Source organism: Microcaecilia unicolor, chromosome 5 (genome assembly GCF_901765095.1).
Source record: "Microcaecilia unicolor chromosome 5, aMicUni1.1, whole genome shotgun sequence".
In the NCBI taxonomy this organism is placed as follows: Eukaryota; Metazoa; Chordata; class Amphibia; order Gymnophiona; family Siphonopidae; genus Microcaecilia; species Microcaecilia unicolor.
Genome location: NC_044035.1, coordinates 268,254,548 through 268,277,603, shown reverse-complemented (window position 1 = coordinate 268,277,603; position 23,056 = coordinate 268,254,548). Strand labels below are relative to the sequence as shown.

The following is a 23,056-nucleotide window of genomic DNA, read 5'->3' as shown; positions in this document are numbered from 1 at the left end:
CCTGCTGCGCGCGCCACTGCCAGCTTCCCTCCTTTCTCCAGAAACAGGAAGGAACTTATATTATGAGGCGAGTGAGAGAGAAGAAGGGGGGCCAGCAGCGGCGTGCGCAGCAGTACGGCCCTGCGCACGTTTGCATTATGCTTTGCCAGGGAGGGAGGGAGTGAGCGAGCAAAAGGCAGAGAAGGAAAGGGAAGAGCATGTAAGTTCATGGTTTCTCCAGGCTGCCAGGTAGAAGTGGCTCGTTTGGGGGGGGTGGTACTGCCCTCCCCTCACCCCCCAAACTACGCCCATGATTAGCACATGGCCATTAACAGGGAATATAGAAATATTGGCCATCATACCCCAGCAGTAAAAATGACCTTAACACATGTGCAGACCAGCATAAGGATGCACTAAGACCACTTTTTACTGCTGTTTAGTAAAAGGACTCCTAACCCACAGGTTAAAGGGTTTTCTCAGGGGTTTTTTTAGATCAGCCTTTTTATTGGGTTTTAGAACAATACAAAACAGCAAAAAACAATAAACAAACTATACATTATAGTATGTCACATGAGCAAGGTAATAAAAACAGCAGTGGTGAAAGTGATATATTAACAGTGAGTGAGAGCAAAGGCACATTATATGTGAAGTGATCTTCATGAAGAGGAACCACAAAATTTTAATAACAGATCCCAGACTCTTAAAACAATCCAAACTGTTTTGATGTTCCACTATTGTGCTTTCATATTAAACTACAGGCTTCTTTTACAAATCCGCGCTACCGATTCCCACATGGTAAATGAGAGGAAGCCCATAGGAATTGAATAGGTTTCCTCTCATTTACTGCACAGGATTCGCTAGTGCGACTTTGTAAACGAGGCCCTGTATTACACATATAGGACCACCAAAATCGAAAACAAATATGGCTGTGGGTTTTCCAATTCTATATCCGGTAATCAAAATTGCATGCGCAAATTTGGGCATGCACCCAATTTTCACTCACAGTTGAATTGATAACCCAATTAGTGCTGATAATTGGGCACTAATAATCAATTATCAGTAATAATTGGCATTAATTAAAATTTGTGCACATAAAAAAGGGCACAGCCATGAGAGGGGCATAGGTAGATCAGAGGTGTTCCTGGAATTTGTGCACAGTGTTACAGAATTTGAGGGATCCGCGCCTAATTTAGGCATGAGAATTTACACCAGGTTTCCATTGGTGTAAACCCTCATGTTCAAAATTGGGCGCGGATCCCGTCACCAAATGTTGTTCTATAAACAGTGCTTTATAAACGGTGCCCAACTCTGAGCACAATTTATAAAATAATTTTTATTGGCACCAAAACTTAGGGCCCTGTTTACTAAGCCATGCTGTAGGCATGCTAGCATTTTTAGTGTGCGCTAAAAATTAGTACACGCTAATGCTAGAGACATCCATAGGAATATATGGGTGTCTCCAGCATTAACGTGCGCTAAAAATGCTAATGCGCCTTAGTAAACAGGGCCCTTAGGTGCCATTTACAGAATTTGGGGTCTCTTTTACAAAGCCGTGATACCAATTCCCGGTGCAGCAAATGAGAGGAAACCCATTCAATTCGTATGGACTTCCTCTCATATGCCATGCGGGAATCGCTAGCGGGGCTTTGTAAAAGAAGCCCTGAGTCCTGTTAAAGCAATGGCCATAAGAATGTCAAATAGCTTTTTAGTAACATTAACGTCAGAAATTAAATTCGGTAGGAGCAGATCTCAAGAGTAATTATCAAAGAAATTATGTTCCATCCTTCTTTCCAAAATAGTAACAGTTTGGGACAAGAAAAGCACATATGTTCTAAAGTGCCCAAAATCATGATTGCAAGGCCAACATAAATTTGACATAGTAGGACTGGTCTTGTGTTGTTTAATTGGGGTCCATAAAGGTTTGTGTGAAAGAAATGTTTGTATTTTGCAGTAACCTGTTTTTCATGCACTAAAGGCCAGATTCTATATATCACGCCTAGCATTCCGTGCGAAAATCCAAATGTATTCTATAACAACGCATGTAACTTAATTGGCTTAACATGCCAATCAACATTTTTACCAGTACTTAACAAGAATAATGAGCACTAATTAGCAATAATTAGAATTTATGTGCATAACTCGCTAAGCATATTCTGTAATGCAAAGCGCCTAAATTCTAATGCACGGATCCAAAAAGGGGTGTGATTATAGGCGGGGAAATGGGCATTTTAAGGGCATTCTGAAATTTACATGCACTGTTATCGAATATGCCCCTCTGTGCCTAAATCTACATGCCTGTATTTACGCCATGTTTCCCTTGGTGTACATGGATGCATGTAGTTTTAGGCACTGGAATATCAACTAAGTGTATTCTATATACCATGCCTAAATCTAGGCACCGCTTATAGAATACGCTTAGGCAAAAATTTATTGCACGTGGATTTTTTAGGCACCGTATATAGAATCTAGCCCTAAGCGTGCATTAGGGCTTAACACCCTTTAGTAAAAGGGCCCTTAAATTGGATTTACACAAACTTAAACACGAACAACTTTCTTCATACAGCCATAGAGCCATTAGTCTAATAAAACTGGTTTCCATGGCAGTTCTTTAGTGCATTAGAACTAACAGAACGTTTTCCTCTTTCAGAGGTTGAAGATCGAGACTATGTTGATGTCTTACCTTCGAGACAAGACAGCACAAGTCAGAAGTCAACAGCAGAGTCCATAACACAGCGTAACAGAAGGGCCGTAGACACGCATTTTAGAAGAATATCTTCGGTGTCCTCTTTAAAGAAGTGATCTGTATTTCTTACCGCTCAATTTTTGTTTATTTTTATGTTGAAATGCTATTTTCTTTTTACATGACAGTCTCACTTCATTGCAAGATTACCTTTTTCAGTTTCCACTCTGCTATATTTTGATAACCCAGTTATATTTTAGCAAATGAGAATTCGCATTGTAGTAGCCTGATGGTTAGTGCAGTGGACTTTGATCCTGGGGAACTGGGTTCAATTCCCAGTGCAGCTCCTTGTGACTCTGAGCAAGTCACTTAACCCTCCATTGCCCCAGAATGTAGTTGCAAAAAACCGCAGAAAGCTAGTATATCAAGTCCCTTTCCCTCAAAGAATGGCTGCAAATTATAAAATCACTAGTAAAAGAGGCCCGTTTCAGAGCAAATGAAACGGGCGCTAGCAAGGTTTTCGTCGCTAACACCCCCCCTCCCTCCCTGGCCAACCCCTTCGTTGTTCTGCCATTGCTCTGCCCCCAACGTCATGACGTTTGACGCGAGGGCGGGGCCCGGAGCGATTTCCCCCCCCCCCTCTCCCTGCCTGCCTGCCTGCCTGCCTGCCAACCCCTTCGTTGTTCTGCTATTGCTCCGCCCTCGAGGGCGGGGCCCAGAGCGATTTTGGTGGCTTCACCACCACGAACCTTCGAACCTTTTTGAAGGAAGTCAGGGCTTGGCTTCACTGATGTCAGTGTCCTCAGAACGTTGAGGGTGAGTTTTATTATAGTAGATAATGGAGGGCTATAGTAGTAGCCAGATTTACAGTAAGTCTAAGTCTATCAATTTTTGATATACCACCTTCTATTGACGCACAAATCAAGGTGGTTTACATATATAACTATTCAGGTATTGCACTGTCCCAGATGGGCTCACAATCTAAGAGAGTCTTTTACTAAGGCACACTCACATTTTTAGCGCATGCTAAAATTGTAGGCATGCTAAAGATTAGAAATTCCTATGGGCATCTCTAACGTTTAGCGTGCCCACAATTTTAGCGCATGCTAAAAACATGAGCGCGCCTTAGTAAAAGACACCCTAAGTTTATTGTACCTGGAGCAATGGAGGGCTAAGTGACTTGCCCAGGGTCACAAAGAGCTGCAGAGAGAATTGAACCTGGTTCCCCAGGATCTTAACCCACTGCTGACCGTTAGGCAGCAGTGGAAATTGAACCTGGTTCCCCAGGTCCGCATCCCACTGCACATTGTAGATACTGACAGAAAAAGACTAATGAGTCTATCCATCCACCTAGTATTTTCAGTTCATGCTGCCAAGAAAATATTCCAGCTCCAGAAAGACAACATAACTGCCTGCATGATACAGTATCAGCCCTTATCCAATACAGTTTTCATCATCTTCCTCCATCTACTTCTACCCTCTTGGCTGGCTAAACATAGAAACATAGAAAAACGTAGGCAGATAAAGACTATATGGCCTATCTAGTCTGCCCATCCATGCCATCTACTCTCCCCATCACTCTCTTAGGGGTTCTTTTACTAAGGTGCACTGAAAAATGGCCTGTGGTAGTGTAGATGTATGTTTTGGGTGCGCACAAAGTTATTTTTTAGCACACCTACAAAAAATGCCTTTTTAAAATTTTTGCCGAAAATGGACGTGCGGCAAAATGAAAAATTGCTGCACGTCCATTTTGGGTCTGAGACCTTACCACAAGCCATTGACCTAGCGGTAAGGTCTCACGTGGTAACCGAGTGGTAATGGTCTACGTGTGTCAAATGCCACTTGACATGCGTAGCTGTTGTGTGTCAGAAAATAAAAAAAAATTTCGGACGTGCGCCAAAATTGAAATTACCACAAGGGCCACATGGTAACTGGGCGGTAACTCCAATTTGGCACGCGTTGGGTGTGCATAGACGCCTACGCGGCTTAGTAAAAGGGCCCCTTAGAGATCCTATGTGATTGTCACAAGCTCTCTTGAATTCAGATACAGTTTTTGTCTCCACCAGGAGGCATACAAGAGCTTCTTCTTTCATTTACACAAAGCACCCCCCTCACCTCCCTGTTTAACCACAAGATCCCACAATAATCCAAATAGTCACCTGAACATGCAGCCTCCCAAGTCCCTGTGGCTTTTTCTGATGGTGCTGTGCCACCATCAACCCACTGCTCCAACCCATTAATTTTCAAGTTTTATTCAATTTTGATATACCACACCAAGAGGTACCCTTCAGGGTGGTTTACATAAAAAATGATATATTAAAGGGTAGAGAAAGAAACTACAAAATAGATAGGATATGGAGGATAGAAGAGATAAGTAAGTAGACTTAACAGTGGGTGAAGAGAGAGGGGAGGAGGAAACGTTTGCTAGCGGTCCCATAGCTGTGCCACCATTACCAAGCGCAGAAGGAGGCATGCGGAGGGCTAAGAAAAAACATTGCCAAAGTTGTCTGAACACAGAAATGTTTTCAAGCCTGGTTTAAATTTATCAAGAGACTGCTCAAGATGTAATATTAGAGGGAGAGAATTCCAAAGGGTGGGGGCATTGACTCTGAAATTTTTTGTCCGAAAGGTATCAAAACAAAGCTGGTGGAGAGTTGGGATGGTTAAGAGGTTGTGAAAGCAGGTATGTATTATATTAGTAATATGTTGTTTGAAGTTGAGGGTATTGTCTAGGATAACTCCCATAGCCTTTAAAGAGCCAATGAATGAGATTGGGGAGTGCGCCATATAGTAATTGGAGCTGAAAGAGTAGGGGGATTTGTACAATATATAAGGAATCCTTTTGTTTTGTCTTACGTTTAAGCTTGTGGAGTTGAAGCTATTGTGCTGTCTTATTTAGTTTGTCATTTAAGGCTTGAATCTCTTGAATAGTGATACTCTGGAGGCTAGCTAATAAGATCGTATTTTGACCAGGATTAGTCCAAATACTAATTTTGCCACATTTGGATGACTAATGTTCTCTGTTTAGGTTTACGGTCCAAATACTTAAGAAAGCTGCAACTTATTCAGAATACTTCAGCTAGGCTAATTTTTAGACTTAATAAGTACAGCAGTATATCTTCTTAGATGGCTAAACTGCATTGTCTCCCAATAAGTGAATGAATCTTATTTAAAACAGCATGTTTGCTTTTTTCAAATACTATATGGCAAGGGTTCCCAAACCTGGTCCTGGATATCCACAATGAATATTCATGAGAGAGATTTGCATGCACTGCCTCCACTGCACACAAATCTCTCTCATGAATATTCATTCTGGATATCCTGAAAACCTGATCGTGCTGGGGTGCCTCCAGGACCAGGTTTGCGAACCACTGCTATATGGTCCTACCTCTGAATTATTGATAAATATAATTTCTGTACCTTTGTTTAGATTCTCATCACGTTTACATAGCCAATTGACACTTGGCCCTCTTTCCTTTAGGAAAGTGTGGTTTTCTATGGTGGTTAATACTATATTCTCAGTTCTTGGGGTTTCTTTTTACAATTCACTCCTTCCTCATACTAGGAGAGGACAAAATTATTTGATTTTCAGAAAAGAGCTGAAATCTTTTCTGTTTGATAGATTATGACTATCAGTAATATGGTATATGCTCTGATGTCTGACAAAACTTGTTCTTTGATCTATGCTTACAATTTATTGTATTGTTTGATGCGATTCATCCCTGATTTGTGCCTATATTTTGTAATATATTGTTGTCTGATGAGACCTGTAATTAGATTTATGTTTTTAATTTATAATATTTAGTGTATGGATTCAAACTTTTCAAGAGATTTGATATTAATGTTTTAAAATGGACTTTCTATTTCTGTGCTCTGCATTGGACCCTTCTCAAAAAAGATACAGTGGAATTAGAAAAGGTACAGAGAAGGGCGACGAAAATGGTAAAGGGGGTGGGACGACTTCCTGGATTGGCCACTGTTGGAAACAGGATGCTGGGCTTGATGGATCTTTGGTCTGTCCCAATGTGGCAATACTTATGTACTTGGTTAACAAGAATGATATTGATACTGATATCTGAATATCGTCAGCATAGACAAAGGAGGTGAATCAAGTGAAGTGACTGTATCAGGCTGAAAAAGAGGGGGATAAGAAGATAATAAATAAAGCAGGAGCCAGAATGGTCCTTGGGGCCACCACAAGTCAGGATGAGGGAGTGTCGAGCCAGTGCAAATGTGTAGGATCTGTGAGGGAGGTAGAAGGAGAACCAGCCGTAAGCCTTATCAGTGATACCAACAGAATTAAATCTGGCTAGGAGTAGGTCGTGATCAACCAGATGAAGGCCACGGAAAGGTCTAAGGCTATGAAGACAACTGGGTTGTCCTGGTCTAGGTTTCAAAGAATGTGTGTAGTTAAGTCCAAGGAGGGACATTTCAGTGCTGTGATATTTCCTGAATCCTAATATAGGTGCAGTACATTTGTCTTATCTAAATAGTCTTCACGCTGGTTAAGCACAATTTTTTTCGCTGATATAAATGGTAATTGGGTTATTGGATGAAAATTGCAAATACGAGGAACACATTAAATGCATTTAATGAGCACCTGGTAGAAATTCTACCAGATCCAGCTGTCAATTAATTCTGTCACTGCAACTTGACAGACAGATCAAGGGGCATGAATGCCTGTTTCCATTAGGTCTTCTGTTTATTACTAAACTTCCAGCCTGAAAGCAAATCTGCATATATATATTCCTTGCTTGCCCCCTGTATACCGCCTTGTAGATGAAGGTCGGAAAGACCTTGTGAGCTCAACATTGGTGTAACACATTAAATTCAGCCACTTCAGCAACACATGGTCAGTACACTAAAGCAAATGGCCAACCTGTCAAATAGTATCTCAAAGTTTCTACTGTCTTTTTAGGCTAGACATTATTTTTCTGTAACAGAATAATTTTATGGCTAAGAAAAATCACTGGGTATTCCTCACCTTTTATCTTCTGAGCCAACACCATCCCGAGACCTATCCTGAGGCATCTGTAATGTATTAAACCCTACCCAAATAAGACTTGAGTCTTTGTATAACATTTTTTCAGCTTTTGGGACAAGTGTTCCCAGTCACCCTGGGTGAGTCTCTTCAAAAGGTGGTTAATATATCTTAATAAATAAAAATAAACTGATCAATATTTAGCCGGTGGCAGATAGCAGCATTTAAATGCTGACCACTGTGGGCAAATTTCAGTGCAGGCCTTGGCTGAATATTGACTAGGACCTGCTTAATGGTATCTGGGCAATTCACGTCCTCTCCATTTCCAATCCTCCCTCCCTCCCTCACCAGCCAAAGAGAAGAAACAGGCCCAACAATGGCCTCTTGCTCCTGACCATTGTGGCTCTGGGCTCAAAATGGCTGCTGCAACCTCTAGTGGCAGTCTTGCACTACCAGCTAGTACCATAAGGCTGACAATAGAGGTCACAGCAGCCATGGCAAGAGCCTTGATGGGCAAAAACAAGTATTCATCACTACTGCTCTTAGAACCCCTAGGCCACCAGGTATAATATAGAGGAGGACCTATTTCTTCTCTTCAGGGGAGTAAAGGAGGGAGGGAGGGAGATTAGAATTGAGAGGGGATCTGAATCGGGAGTGAGAGAACAGCCGTTACTCTAGAGGAGAGAGAGAGAAAGAACCCACAGAGGACCTTTTGGGCTGCTATCCAGAAGTTAATTGGGCACTAACCAATATTCAAGCTACTACCTGATTAGCTCAGTAGATAAAATTAGGACAGCCTTTATGTTACTATAACTTTATTCATTTACTTAAGTGGTTAGGAACAGCAATTAGATTAGGCCTTGAGTATATCCAGAGTTTCAGTCCATAGCCCCCTGGAGCATACTTTTAGCACTTGCTTCTAAGAAAAATAGCTCAGAGACAAACACTTTCCACACTGGCGCTTACTCTCGAGGTCTTGAATACTGAGTCTCCTCTCACTTAGGGTGACTTCATCCAGCAACCACCTCTCAGGCTCTCCTTTGGGCAGGATTCTTCTTTCCTCAAGCAAGCACGAGTTCTGGTACCTCATAAATACTTAGGCTATTCAGGCAACAAAACAACCTGGTCTAGGAGGATCTTGGTGATATGCAAATCAGGCATTCCTTCTGGGCCCAGACCTAGGCAAATCAGCCAGCATGGCCCCTCCAACCAGTACTGGGGGGGTACTTCACCCATGAATACACTTTCTTTCATCCGGCAATCTTGAAATGAGCCCTCTTAGTAGACTGCTGGGGTCTAAGTTTAACAGCCACCTCCCCTTGGACACGAGCATATCTCACTGTGAACTTAACGGTCCTGTTCTCCATCCCACAGCTGCTAGTTCCAGTCTCGAATTAAGCCAGTGTTTCCTTCATATTGTCTCCAACAGCAACACATTGGTAAAAACTTCTCTTCATAAAAGCAAGTACCTTCATGTTGTAAATCCAGCTTCCTTGACTCCTCCTTTGGGGTCTGCACTCCGGGGTTCTCAGCCCATTCTGGCCAGTCTCCCATCCAGCTTTCCTGGCTCCTCCTTTGTGGTTCGTGTCCCAGGGTTCTTAGACCACATTGGTTAACCCCTCAGCCTCAGCCTTCTCTTCTGGCTTCTTTCTCCTAGGGAGTGCTTTAATGGGGCTGCTAAGACCCAATCCCACTCTTTCTGGGTTCTTCTGGGGCAGCTGAGAGATACAACCGGGCCTGGAGCAGGACTGAATCGCCACGTGTGCACGCCCCCCCACCTGGGCTTCCGCCTCACCGTGCCCCCTCTCCCCCACACTTGGGCCCCCGCCCTCACAACTTTCTGTCTGCTCCCACACTCTGTCCTCTCCTGCACTGCTCCTGTCCATGCCGGGAGTCAGGACCTGAATGATTGCATTAATGCAATATCATGTTAAATGCAATCATCTGGGTCCTGGGTGGCACGCAGGAGCAGGAGAGGACAGACCCAGAAGCAGGCAGAAAGAATCTTGCCAGCACTGGGCCCAAGCCTGGGCTTCCACTTGGAGGCCAGGCCTGGGGAATTTTGCCCCTCTGCCCCCCCCCCCCCTCGGCAGCCCTGGGCTCCTCCTCCTGATTCCAGATGGGTCTCCTGCCTGGTTAACTCTATTTGAATATCAGGTCCAAAATGGGTACCTTAGCTCACCTAGGAGGAGTAGCCTAGTAGTTAGTGCAGTGGACTTTGATCCTGGGGAACTGAGTTCAATTCCCACTGCAGCTCCTTGTGATTCTGGGCTAGTCAATTAACCCTCTATTGCCCCAGGTACAAAATAAGTAAGTACCTGAATATATGTAAACCACTTTGAATGTAGTTGCAAAAATCTCAGAAAGGCAGTATATCAAGTCCCATTTCCCTTTCCCTTTCTAATTCAATTTGTGAGTACATCTATCTCTGCAAAACCAGGGATAAACTTACAATAACACCTATCATCCCTACAAATGCCATGATCAGTTTCTTAGTTCCGGAATTTGAAAATCTGCGTGACTTCCATTCTGCCCTATTCCCTATAAAATGCCTAAATTCTATACTTTAACTCAACTGTGCACTAGATTACACTTATTAAGATTCACAGTCAACTCTACTTTTATAAAGACTTTAATATTGCTTTCACCCTGATTAAATTTTTTAAAATAACATCATCTAGTTATGCAAAGGAAGGTAGGAGTAGCCTAGTGGTTAGTGCAGCAGACTACAGCTCCTTGTGACCCTGGGGAAGTCACTTAAACCTCCATTGCCCCAGTTACAAAAACTTAGATTGTGAGCCCACTAGGGGCAGAAAAAGTATCTGCATTACAATGTGTAGAGCATTGCATACATCTAGTAGTGCTAAGGAAATGATTAGTAGTACTCGTAGAGGTGGCACAATGTTGGAAACCTAAGGCAGATAGCTTAAGAGCTAAGTTATGGCAGGCTTATTGTATGAGTAAACTAACAGTTCTTCAGTATGGGTGAACTGCCTCGACAGACTTTGGGAACCCTCTGAGGGGCATAATCGAACGGAAACGCCTATCTCCATGGGCGTTTATCTCCGAGAACAGGTCCGTGAAGGGGCGGACCGAACCGAATTTTCGAAAAAATGGACGTTTTTGAGCTGGGCATTTGTTTTTTTTAGCGATAATGGAAACTAAAAACACCCAGCTCAAAAACATCCTAATCCGAGCCATTTGGTCATGGGAGGGGCCACGAGTCGTAGTACACTCGCCCCCCTGATATGCCAGGACACCAACTGGGCACCCTAGCTCAGTGCGGTGGACTTCAGAAAAAGCTCCCACATGCATAGCTCCCTTACCACGGGTGCTGAGCTCCCAACCCCCCTCCCCCAAAACCCACTACCCACAAATGTACAACACTACCATAGCTCTTAGGGGTGAAGGGGGCACCTACATGTGGGTAAAGTGGGTTTTGGAGGCCTCCCATTTACCAGCACAACTGTTACAGGTGGGGGGGGGATGGGCCTGGGGCCACCTGGGCTGAAGTGCACTGCGGTACCCACTAAAAGTGCTCCAGGGACCTGCATACACGCAGGCCTCTAGGACTGGTTGCTGCGATATAACATTGGCACACCAGTTGACGTCCTTTATTGGAATAACCGCCTTTACTCACAGTTAACTGCAGATCAGAGGTTGTGCCCCACTGGCAACGAGTCTCCCTGGTACTGAGATGAGCAGTAGGTCAGAGCTGGCAGAATGCTGTACAGTGCCCTCTTTCAGCCACATTCAAGGGAAGAACTAAGTTGTCTAACGTGGCTAACACAGGAAAGGGAACTAAAACTGGCTTACAAAAATGGCCACTACCGCATGGACTACAACAGGAAACACAACAGGGCACACTCTGACCCAGTTAGCAGGGGGAAAAGCACCATGGGAGAAGAGCCTACCAACTACCAACATCGTGAAACTGTAACACAAGCTAATGAAATCACGGAGCCCAATACCCTACACCCACCACAATGCAATGCTGATGTGACCCTGTACTGCACCCGAGAGCCACATCTGACCCAGGGAAAGGCTGTGACAGGATCAAACACATTCTGCTGTCATGGAGGTGGGTACGGCATTTGAGGCTGGCATAGAGGCTGGAAAAAAAGTTTTTAAAGTGGGGGGGGGGGGGGTTTGGTGGGAGGGGGTTAGTGACCACTGGGGGAGTCCGGGGAGGTCATCCCCAATTCCCTCCAGTGGTCATCTGGGCAGTTGGGGCACTTTTTTGGGACTTGTTTGTGAAAAAAAAGGGTCCAAAAAAAGTGACCCAAAATCGCGGTAAAATCGCCTTTTTTTTTCGATTATCAGCTAAAGACGCCCATCTCTCCTCGGCTGATAACCACGCCCCAGTTCCACCTCCACCACGCCTCCGACATGCCCCCGTCAACTTTATTCATTTCCGCGACGGAGTGCAGTTGGAAATGCCCAAAATCGGCTTTCTATTTATACCGATTTGGGCGCCTTTGCGAGACAAACGTCTATCTCCCGAATTAGGTCGCACTACAGGTGTTTTTCTCTTTCGAAAATAAGTTGGTCTGTGTCCTGGTATAATTCTTGCTCCTCTTTATAATATCACACCTGATCATTACTTTGTCATAACCTCACTTTGTATTTGTTCATACCGGTACTGGCGATCGCCTCTACTGTACTATGTAAGCCACATTGAGCCTGCAAATAAGTAGAAAAATCTGGGATACAAATGTAACAAATAAATAAATAAAAATATAGAATACCCATGCTCTTTTGGCTGGATCTGAGCAGCATTAAGTATTATTGATTTTTCAGGAGTGTGCTAAAATGGAGGGCAAAATGTAGCTGTTATCTAGTTGTTTTGGATTCTTGATCATTGTGAATAGAAAATATTGTGGTGGGTGTGTGGTAGGGGGAGGGGGATTACCAAAGGAGAATGTCTTTTCATTCTTCTTATTTTGTATGTTTTATTTTAAAAAGACTTTAATAAAGTTCAAGTTAAAAAACATTACATCATCTAAATGGTTGGCTGCATACTGCTGATGGAGCCTCAACACTATGCTGACAATCCTTTAAAAAGTAGCAGAGAGCCCTGAACTGGTAGAGGCCACTTGGAGTAGGGGTGGTCATCTTCTCTTTTGAGAAGCAGCTTCTAATGGGATTGCTAACACCCCTTTGTCATGTTGCCCATCCTAGACGTTCACATCTATCCTAAGCATAGAATATGCACTAAGTTGTGAGATAGCATTCACCTAAAGTAAATGAATAAAAAACCCATCAAATATCCAGTAACCATCTGCTGCCTACCCAAAAGCATAGATTGAATATCTAGTAATCTGCCACCACCAATAATCCAACATAAGAGTTCATCTACAGCAATCCTTAACTAATGGCTCCTCTGTACTAAAAGGGCTCTCACCACCAGAACTACCAGCTCAGTCTCTAATTTCCTAGCCTCCCCTGCTGTCAAGTCCTGATCAGAGTCCCACTCTTTACTCAGGTTGAGTCCAGGACCCTCAAAGCTCCACTCACCTCTTGGCTCAGTGTAGTCTGGTGGGCACCAATACTCCTACCCTGTCCCTCTAGGGCTAACAGGGTCCTGTTCTGCTCCTTCTGGGACTTGTGGACAAGTGAAAACTATATAAATTGTATGCTAATTAGGTTGCAATTCAGTTTCTGAGTGCTCTATCACTCTCAATGGTCAGGGAATTATATGGGTTAGTTCTCCCCTGCCACCTCCCATGTAGCCTTCCCTGTCTAACTACAACCGCACAAGTAGGGTTCCAGATGTTCACCCTGTGTTAGTGGGGACTAGACCCAAGTTGTCCTTCTGTACAATTTGATGGTGTTACCTTTTTGGGGTTGGGGGGTTCAGTGTTCCACTGCCTTGGGATGAAACATATACCTTGTCACACTACTATACTAACAGATTTGAGTATTAGTACTATATAGCTAGACCAGGTACTATTAGAGTCTTCAATCACAACCAGAGCATCTTGATAATCTGTTTATTCTGGTTGTTTTATTTGTAGTAGATGTGGAGGGGCATAATCGAACGCGAACGTCTATCTCCATGGGCGTCTATGTCCGAAAACGGGTACGTGAAGAGGCAGGACAGACCGTATTTTCAAAAAAATGGATGTTTTTCAGCTGGGCGTTTGTTTTTTTTAGCGATAATGGAAACTAAAAACGCCCAGCTCAAAAACATCCTAATCCAAGCCATTTGGTCATGGGAGGGGCCACGATTCGTAGTACACTCGCCCCCCTGACATGCCAGGACACCAACTGGGCACCCTAGAAGTCAGTGCGGTGGACTTCAGACAACGCTCCCACATGCATAGCTCCCTTACCACGGGTGCTGAGCTCCCAATCCCCCCTCCCCCAAAACCCACTACCCACAAATGTACAACACTACCATAGCTCTTAGGGGTGAAGGGGGCACCTACATGTGGGTACAGTGGGTTTTGGAGACCTCCCATTTACCAGCACAAGTGTTACAGGTAGGGGGGGATGGGCCTGGGTCCACCTGGCTGAAGTGCCCTGCGGTACCCACTAAAAGTGCTCCAGGGACCTGCATACACGCAGGCCTCTAGGACTTGTTGCTGCTATATACCATTGGCACACCAGTTGACACCTGAAGACTAATCTCTCCGAAAACGTCCTTTATTGGAATAAGCACGCTTACTCACAGTTAACTGCAAATCAGAGGTTGTGCCCCACTGGCAACGAGTCTTCCTGGTACTGAGATTAGCAGTAGGTCAGATCTGGCAGAACGGTGTACAATGCCCTCTTTCAGCCACATTCAAGGTAAGAACTAAGTTCTGTAACGTGGCTGACACGTGAAAGGGATCTAAAACTGGCCACTACCTACCGGAAACAAAACAGGGCACACTCTGACCCAGTAAGAAGGGGGAAAAGCACCATGGGAGTAGGGCCTACCAACTACCAACATCGTGAGCATTTAACACAAGCTAATGGAATCATGGAGCCCAATACCCTACACCCACCACAATGCATTGCTGATGTGACTCTGCAGTGCGCATAACAGAAAAGTTGTCACACTCACTCGAGAGCCACATCAGAACCAGGGAAAGGCTGTCACAGGATAGAACACATTCTGCTGTCATAGAGGTGGGTACGGCATTTGAGGCTGGCATAGAGGCTGGAAAAAAAGTTATTAAAGTGGGGGGTTTTTTGGTAGGAGGGGGTTAGTGACCACTGGGGGAGTCCAGGGAGGTCATCCAGATTCCCTCTGGTGGTCATGTGGGCAGTTGGGGCACTTTTTTGAGACTTGTTCGTGAAAAAAAAGGGTCCAAAAACAGTGACCCAAAATCGCGTTAAAAACGCCTTTTTTTTCGATTATCAGCTAAAGACGCCCATCTCTCCTCGGCCGATAACCACGCCCCAGTTCCGCCTTCACCACGCCTCGACACGCCCCCATCAACTTTACCCGTTTCCGTGACGGATTGCAGTTGGAAACACCCAAAATCGGCTTTCGATTATACCGATTTGGGCGCCCACGGGAGAAAGACGCTCATCTCCCGATTTGGGTCGCAATATAGGCGTTTTTCTCTTTCAATTATAAGCAGGATAGTTTCTGTCTGATTACCTTCAAAGAACTGTAGTGATCTGTTAGCTATTGAGAAATCTTTTGTTTTACTAGATTTTTCTGTGAGTTGATTAGTTGAGATCTATTATGATCTTACTATTTGCTCTAACTCAGTCCCTTAAAATCCTTAGTCTTTTTCATTTGCTTTACACTCTGTCATTAGAGCCTCCTCATATGTCAACCATGGTGTTTGGAGGTTCACATTTCACTTTGAAATACATGCACATGATTTAGAGCACCTACTTTGTATCTGCAAAGTCCATGAGTACAGAAATATTCATACCACCACAGTTCTCCAAATTTTCAAAGTTTTCTTGATGAACCTGTAGAAATATGAAATATTGCCCCTACAATAATTATACATGACCAGTGACAGCAAAGAATTTCAAGTTTATCATTTGCTCATTAAACAGTTTGACCTAAGCAAAAAATGGTGCCCCTTGACAAAGTGCCCTTTAATTAAGATGGCTATCTAGCTCCATGTCATTAGGAATGAGCTGAGTCAGTACTGGTTTTACCTGCTACATGCACAGTGAAGGAAATCTGACCTATTTTAGATCTAAGATCTGATATTCTCAGAAAAAGCAAAACTACATCTCCCTCCATGCAATAGGGTAAAGCCAGGATCGGCTAGGTGGTTACCCTACTTATAATCAGAGGTAGGCTTAAGAGCAATTTCATTGTCTTTAAGCAAGCAACTATTGGATGTGTTCATATCTTCAAGACTCAAACCCCCAAAGTGGATTGGTTTCATTCATTTCATTGCACAGTATTTAAAATCACACAATAATTACTTGTCTTGAATTTATATGTTTTTTTGTAAATACTGCTTCTTAAAATAGCACTGCTTGTCTTAAATTGTAAACAGTTGCTTTTTAGATTGGTCATTGAAAGGGAAATTGAGACATCTAGGTCAGGACATACTCAGTTACCCCCGCATTTTACAAAAGGCTCTGCTGAATGTGAAACTTTTCATACAATATGTATACAGATGTGCAGGAATGAATGTGTATTTGCATAAAGATGTGCAGGAGTGAATGTGTATTTGCTGGCACATCCAGTAGGAGAGGTAATTTTAGAAATGAAGACGCTGAAAAAAAAACCCCCCAGTATCCTCATCTTACATCTTAGCATTTCTTCAATCAGGAACACCCAACCCACGCTCCCTTGAAATTTCTGTGTTCTGGGAGCTGTACACAGTCAAAGAGTAGTTTTCTAAAATTATTTACTGTATATGCTACTCAGACATGTAAATATTGCTATTTACATATATAGATGCTTCCAAAATGATTTCCATAGATTCTCAAGCCTGAGAAATAATTGCAAATACTGCCTCAATTCTATGCAATAGTAGGCACTGGCAGCTTTTTGATAACATTGATTTTCAACTGAAAATTATATATTTTAATAAACTAAGGGCCTCTTTTACTAAACTACACTAGTGATTCCCATACAGCATGGTTTAGTAAAAGAAGCCCTAAGCTTCTAACATGAGCATAACTAGGTATATGAGCACTTATATTAATAAGGCATTACACTGAATTATTGGGTATTACTGTTGTCCTTGTACTTGTATCATTTAACAATTATTTTTGGCTCTTTGTATTCCATTATGTCTTGTTAACTTTATAAATATGCAATAAAAATTATATTTGAAAATGATATATGTAAGTTTGCTTTTATATATAATTTTCTGAAGCACTGAATTTTCTATATAAATTTGTTCAGTATTAATGGAGATATTCTATGTAATTTATGTTTTTAACATGATTCTATATTTTCTGCTTTATTTTATGATTTTATGCTTATTTGTATTCATTTGAATTTATTTGTTTTATTTATTTACATTATTTATATCCTGCACAGCCTGCACATTCTTAGGGGTATATTTACTAAGGTGCGTTAGCATTTTTAACGTGCCTGTAAATTTAAGGCCCATTAAACACTAAAGCACCTATTATATTTCTATGGGCGCGTCAGCGTTTAACGCACGTAAACCATTTACGCACATTAAAAATGCTAATGCGCTCATAGCGCCACTTAGTAAACATAGGCATTAGTGGGTTACAATTTATGTTTTCAGCTCTTTTTTAAATGCATCCATACTTTGTACGACTCTTAACTGTAAGGGTAAGGTATTCCAAAGAACTGCTAAAAATTGATTATCATACTGCCTTGATCTCTGTTATGAACAGCTTGCTTTTGGACTGGTAGAATATAAATGGTTTAAATAAATAAATAAATGGAGTCTGTTGCCTGTGTGTGAAATCTGCATCATGCACCCTCAAAACAGAGCCAATTACCTGAAACTGGAAAGAGGAAAGCCTGTAGCAAAAACATTTGTGAGTAGGACGTGGAAGCCTGCAATAGTTGAGGAAGCAGTAACCAAAACTATGACAGCAATCAAGTATGCATGGGACAGACACAGTGTGCTGGTATGTGAGAGAGAGGTATAGAAATAGGGAACAGGGGCACTTGGTTTTAGTTTATTCACGTTTACCCAGTTGATAGATTGTGAGGAAATGAGCCCTAACTGGGACTGAAAGATGCCTTCCCCCCTTTGATCTTAATTCAGGTTAGGACTGATCTGCTTTCTTTAGGGGTTCTCAATCCAGTCCTCAGGATACACCCAGCCAGTCAGGTTTACTGATACCCACAATGAATATGCATGAGACAGATCTGCACACAATACAGACAACACATGCAAATGTATCTCATCCATATTCATTGTGGATAGTCTAAAAACCTGACTGGATAGAAGTGTCCCAAGAACATGGTTGATGATGACATTATGCAAAATTGCTTCAGACTAAAAAGTGGTCTACTTCAGTGGCTTATCCTATGGTCTGGAGAACTTTTGAGGCATGGTATTCAGAAAGAGCTATTTCTCCTCTTCGTTCTTCCTTGGTACAGATTCTGGCTTTCCTGTAGGGTGTTTTTATAAAGGGTTGCCATTGAATTCTCTGACTTCTTTCAGAGAATGCCAATAAAATTCTTCCTAACAGCACACCTGAATATTAACCGATTCATGAGAGGAGTCAATCAGTTGAAGCCTCCAATTATGCCACCTTGTACAGAGTAGAACTTTAATTAATTAATTTATTTATTTATTGTATTTGTATCCCACATTTTCCCACCTTTTTGCAGGCTCAATGTGGCTTACAATGTATCGTTCTTGGTGGTAATAGATTAGAACATAATCACTTATTTTTACATAGAGATATTGAATAACATATTAGAAGTTTAGAGCAAGCAGATATTATAAAAGTAGTTACTTATTGTTAAATATAGATTTTGAGTGCTATAGTAGAAGTATAAAGCAAGCAGATATTATAAAAAAAAAGTTCTGAGTAAGGCGTGGGAGATGTATACATTTATATTTGACTTACATTTATATAGGACTTACTGCACTGCAAAAGCCTCCATCTGAATCTCTTAAAACTGTTATGTTAAAGGATCTTACTTTGAAGTCGGTAATTCTGGTGTCTATTGCTTCAGCTCAGTAGGTTTTGGAAATTCAAGCCCTTTCATGAAGGGATCCCTTTCGAGCTGGGTTTCTATTAGTACCATTCCCATTTTCTTTCCAAGGCTAATGTCTGCCTTCCACGTTATATAGCCTTTTTATATCTCATATCTTTTTGCGAAGAGGAAGAGTTATCTGGTAATTTATCTTCATCCTGGCTTTCTATTTGGGGTGCACCAGGGTTCCCAGCTTTCTCCCATTCTGTTTAACATAACAATGGCCCCACTAGGTAGTTTTCTAGATTTGCCTGGCTTTAACACCTGTATTTATGCTGATCGTGTTACACTTTACTTACCATTTATGGAGAACTTAAATGAAGTCCTGCCTAGAATTAAATCCAGCTTAGATCTGATAGAACCTTGGGCTGCTGTTTTCAAATTGAAGCTAAATAGAGACAAAACCAAATTCCTAATCCTAACTAATTCTGCTTACACCAAAGACTAACAAATACTTCTCTATTGATAATGTGTTTTACCCTTTTTCTGCCACCTTGAAAATCCTGGGAATAACTATCTAGTATCTTTAATTCCCTATGGAGATTAAAAAGACTGAGGCCTTTCTTTTCAAGTTCAGTATTTCATTCTTTAGTACAATCCTTAGTGTTGTCCAAATTTGATTATTGAAATGCTGCTTACTCAGGCTATCAAAAAACTGTAAACAGCCCAGAACACTGCAGCCTGTCTTGTATGCAAAGCCCCTTGGTTTACCAAATCAACACCTCTTTTAATCAAGTTGCATTGGCTTCCTATAAATGCAAGAGTCACCTTTAAACTACGCTCACTTGTTTATCAAACTTGTTTGGTCTTCTACCCAATTATATGCAACACTTGCTGTAATTAGCATCACGCAATGCCCATTCTGCATCGAGAGATTATCTACTTCTCCATTTTCCAAATTGTAAGAATCTCAGTTACAAATCATGATGCCAGTTTCTCATAACAAGCTACTAACCAATGGAATTCCCTCCCAAAGTCAATTAGCTGTGTTTCTGATTGCCTAAAATTTCATAAATTGTTGAAAGCATTTTTATTTAGTGAATTCCTTGCCACTGTTAACCATTGTTGTGATGAAACAGTGGGTTTCTAAGCCTATATTATTTTACTGATGACATGTATTTCTCCTAATTATTTTACCGATGATATGTATTTTTCCCAATTGACCAGCAGATGGCGATTGTTGTTTTTTTTAAGCTGTACCAGAAGTGACAGTTTTCTTTATGAAATGCTTTGATGTCCCCATGCATACCCCCACCCTCCCACTCTGTCAGACTGTCAAAGTAATGCTTTGATGTGTCTCTTATATATACTATCTACTACCACATTTGCTTATTTCCGATCTGACGAAGAAGGGCAACCTTCGAAAGCTAATCAAGAAATGCATTAAGTTATGTCCAATAAAAAAGATATCATCTTATTTTCTTTTCCATGTTTTATTTTGTTTGATTTCTATTGATAACCTTTTTCCCGCCTAAGCTGTGAGGTAATATTTTAGTCTCAGCTAGGAAGCACATCCAAACCAAAGTTTCCGCGTGCTTGTCTGACATTGCTGTCTGGATGTCTCAACGCCACCTGAAATTAAACATGACCAAAACCGAGCTTCTCATTTTTCCCCCCAAACCCACCTCCCCATTCCCCCCGTTTTCTATTTCTGTTGATGGCTCTCTCATTCTGTCTCCTCAGCTCAAAACCTTGGGGTCATCTTTGACTCTTCTCTCTCCTTCTCTGCTCATATCCAGCAGATCGCCAAGACCTGTCATTTCTTTCTTTACAACATCCATAAAATCCGCCCCTTTCTTTCCGAGCACTCTACCAAAACCCTCATCCACACCCTTGTCACCTCTCGTTTAGACTACTGCAATCTGCTTCTTGCTGGCCTCCCACTTAGTCACCTCTCCCCTCTCCAATCGGTTCAAAACTCTGCTGCCCATCTCGTCTTCCACCAGGGTCGCTTTACTCATACTACCCCTCTGCTCAAGTTGCTTCACTGGCTCCCTATCTGTTTTCGCATCCTGTTCAAACTTCTTCTACTAACCTATAAATGTACTCACTCTGCTGCACCCCAGTATCTCTCCACACTCGTCCTTCCCTACACCCCTTCCCGTGCACTCCGCTCCATGGATAAATCCTTCTTATCTGTTCCCTTCTCCACTACTGCCAACTCCAGACTTCGCGCCTTCTGTCTCGCTGCACCCTACGGCTGGAATAAACTTCCTGAGCCCCTACGTCTTGCCCCATCCTTGGCCACCTTTAAATCTAGACTGAAAGCCCACCTCTTTAACATTGCTTTTGTCTCGTAACCACTTGTAACCACTCGCCTCCACCTACCCTCCTCTCCTCCTTCCTGTACACATTAATTGATTTGATTTGCTTACTTTATTTTTTGTCTATTAGATTGTAAGCTCTTTGAGCAGGGACTGTCTTTCTTCTATGTTTGTGCAGCGCTGCGTACGCCTTGTAGCGCTATAGAAATGCTAAATAGTAGTAGTAGTAGTAGTAGTAAACATCTCTGACCTGAGGCCCTATTCAGACTTGTGAGCAGTTAAATTTCCTAAAGCTTCCCAGGCACTTTCCAGGTAGTGAACAATGTTAGATAGTTTTAATATTAATTCCTGTTTCTTTTACTTGTTATTGACTGTTAATTTTCCATCTGTTTTATACGGTTCACTGTTGAAATCTTGTGATAATAAACCTATTAGTTAATAGCCCTGATGTCCTGGAATGACTAAGAATCCTGGTGGTTTGTGTTTTGGGTCTGTGAGTGCTTTATAGGAAGTGTGGGTTCCCTGGCCCCAATAACCTAGAGGCAAGTGAGGCCCAGTCAGTGGGGTAGAGGGTGCTAGTGTAGAGCATAAGCAGCAGGTGCAGGCGGACCTGAGCTGTACTGGGGACAGACCCTCCAGGTGACCACAGGGTTAGCCCCAGGTGGGTGGCTAGGCATTTCGTGACAACTGTAATTCTCTTGGCTAGTTTATTTTCAAATGAGTCATTCTGTTGCTATGATGTTATACATCTTATTGTCTTTTACTTTTGTTTAATCCTTATTGTACTTTCCTTTAAAGTTTGATGTAAGCCACAATGAACCTGAATTTGTTGAGGATAATGTGGGGTATAAATGCTATAAATAAATAAATAAAGAAAGAAAGAACAGATTATATTTCTGTGAAGTTTTTGGATATTTGTCACATACTATTCAAATACTTGGATGTTACAAGTGATTCTCTTTGGTTTGATTGTCTCTTTGTAGGTCCCAAGAAATGGCTACCAGCCTCGAAAGCTACCATTACTCACTGGGTGAAAGAAGTAATTTCGTTGGCTTATATTCTGGCAGGCAAATACCCACTTTTGGTTTTGAAGGCTCGCTCTACCAGGAGCCTTGCTGCTTCTTGGGCTGAAGGGGAAAGCAATATCCTGTGATGAAATTTGTAGATAAGCAATGTGGTCTTCTCTTCACTCATTTTCTAAACATTATAGGTTTAATGTGTCAGCCAGGGAAGAGCCATCTTTTGGAGCGTCTTTTGCTGTCAGCAGGGATTTCTATTCTCCTCCCAACTTGAAGATTGCTTTCATATATCCAGCAAGTTCTGAACTGATCTGTTGTGGATGCCAAGGCAGAAGAAATTAGGTCTTACCTACTAATTTTCTTTCCTTTAGTCCCAACAGATCAGTCTAGAAACCTGCCCATTTATATTTCTTATTTATTGCTGTGTTTAACTGTTCCAAATATGCAACTTGCAGTTTCTTGATCTTTCAAGGTTTATTTATACAGGCATGAGGAGTTTGGTTTGGCTAAATTTATGCCATTGTTTGTTATAGAAATACTGAATTGAAGCAGCTGCAAAGTGCCCTATATGGTAGAGCGCAATTTGGTATTCTCAATCTCCACCTGCTGGTACATGGCTTAACCCACAAGTTCTGGACTGTTCTGTTGGGACTAAAGGAAATAAAATTAGCAGATAAAACCTAATCTCTCCTATTCATATGAAAAAATTCCCAGACTAACCAATAAAACTGTTTCAACAACAGGTGTAGAACATAAATAATATGTTTCACTTTACAAATCACTCTATTTATACACCGGGAGATCTCCATAAACTTATATCAGCTTATTTTCAAAAGAGAAGGACGGCCATCTTCCGACACAAATTGGGAGATGGCCGGCCATCTCTCAAGGCCGGCGAAATTGGCATAATCGAAAGCGGATTTTAGCCGACCTCAACTGCAGTCCATAGCAGAGCCGGCCAAACTTCAAGGGGGCGTGTCGGAAGGGTACAGAAGGCGGGACGGAGTGGGATGGGGGCGT

The 23,056-nt window shown here is 42.2% G+C and overlaps 1 protein-coding gene across 1 annotated transcript in view; it reads left to right on the top strand.

Moving 5' to 3' along the window:
* The window catches only part of LOC115471339 (SH2 domain-containing protein 1B-like), a 75,293-nt gene extending 53,123 nt beyond the window's left edge, over positions 1 to 22,170 (top strand). Inside the window, exons 4-5 of the mRNA XM_030205040.1 lie at positions 2,627 to 2,713; positions 22,001 to 22,170. Of these exons, the coding sequence (XP_030060900.1) occupies positions 2,627 to 2,713; positions 22,001 to 22,170 (257 nt within the window). The remainder of the gene's footprint in view (positions 1 to 2,626; positions 2,714 to 22,000) is intronic.
* Positions 22,171 to 23,056: the final 886 nt, after the last annotated feature.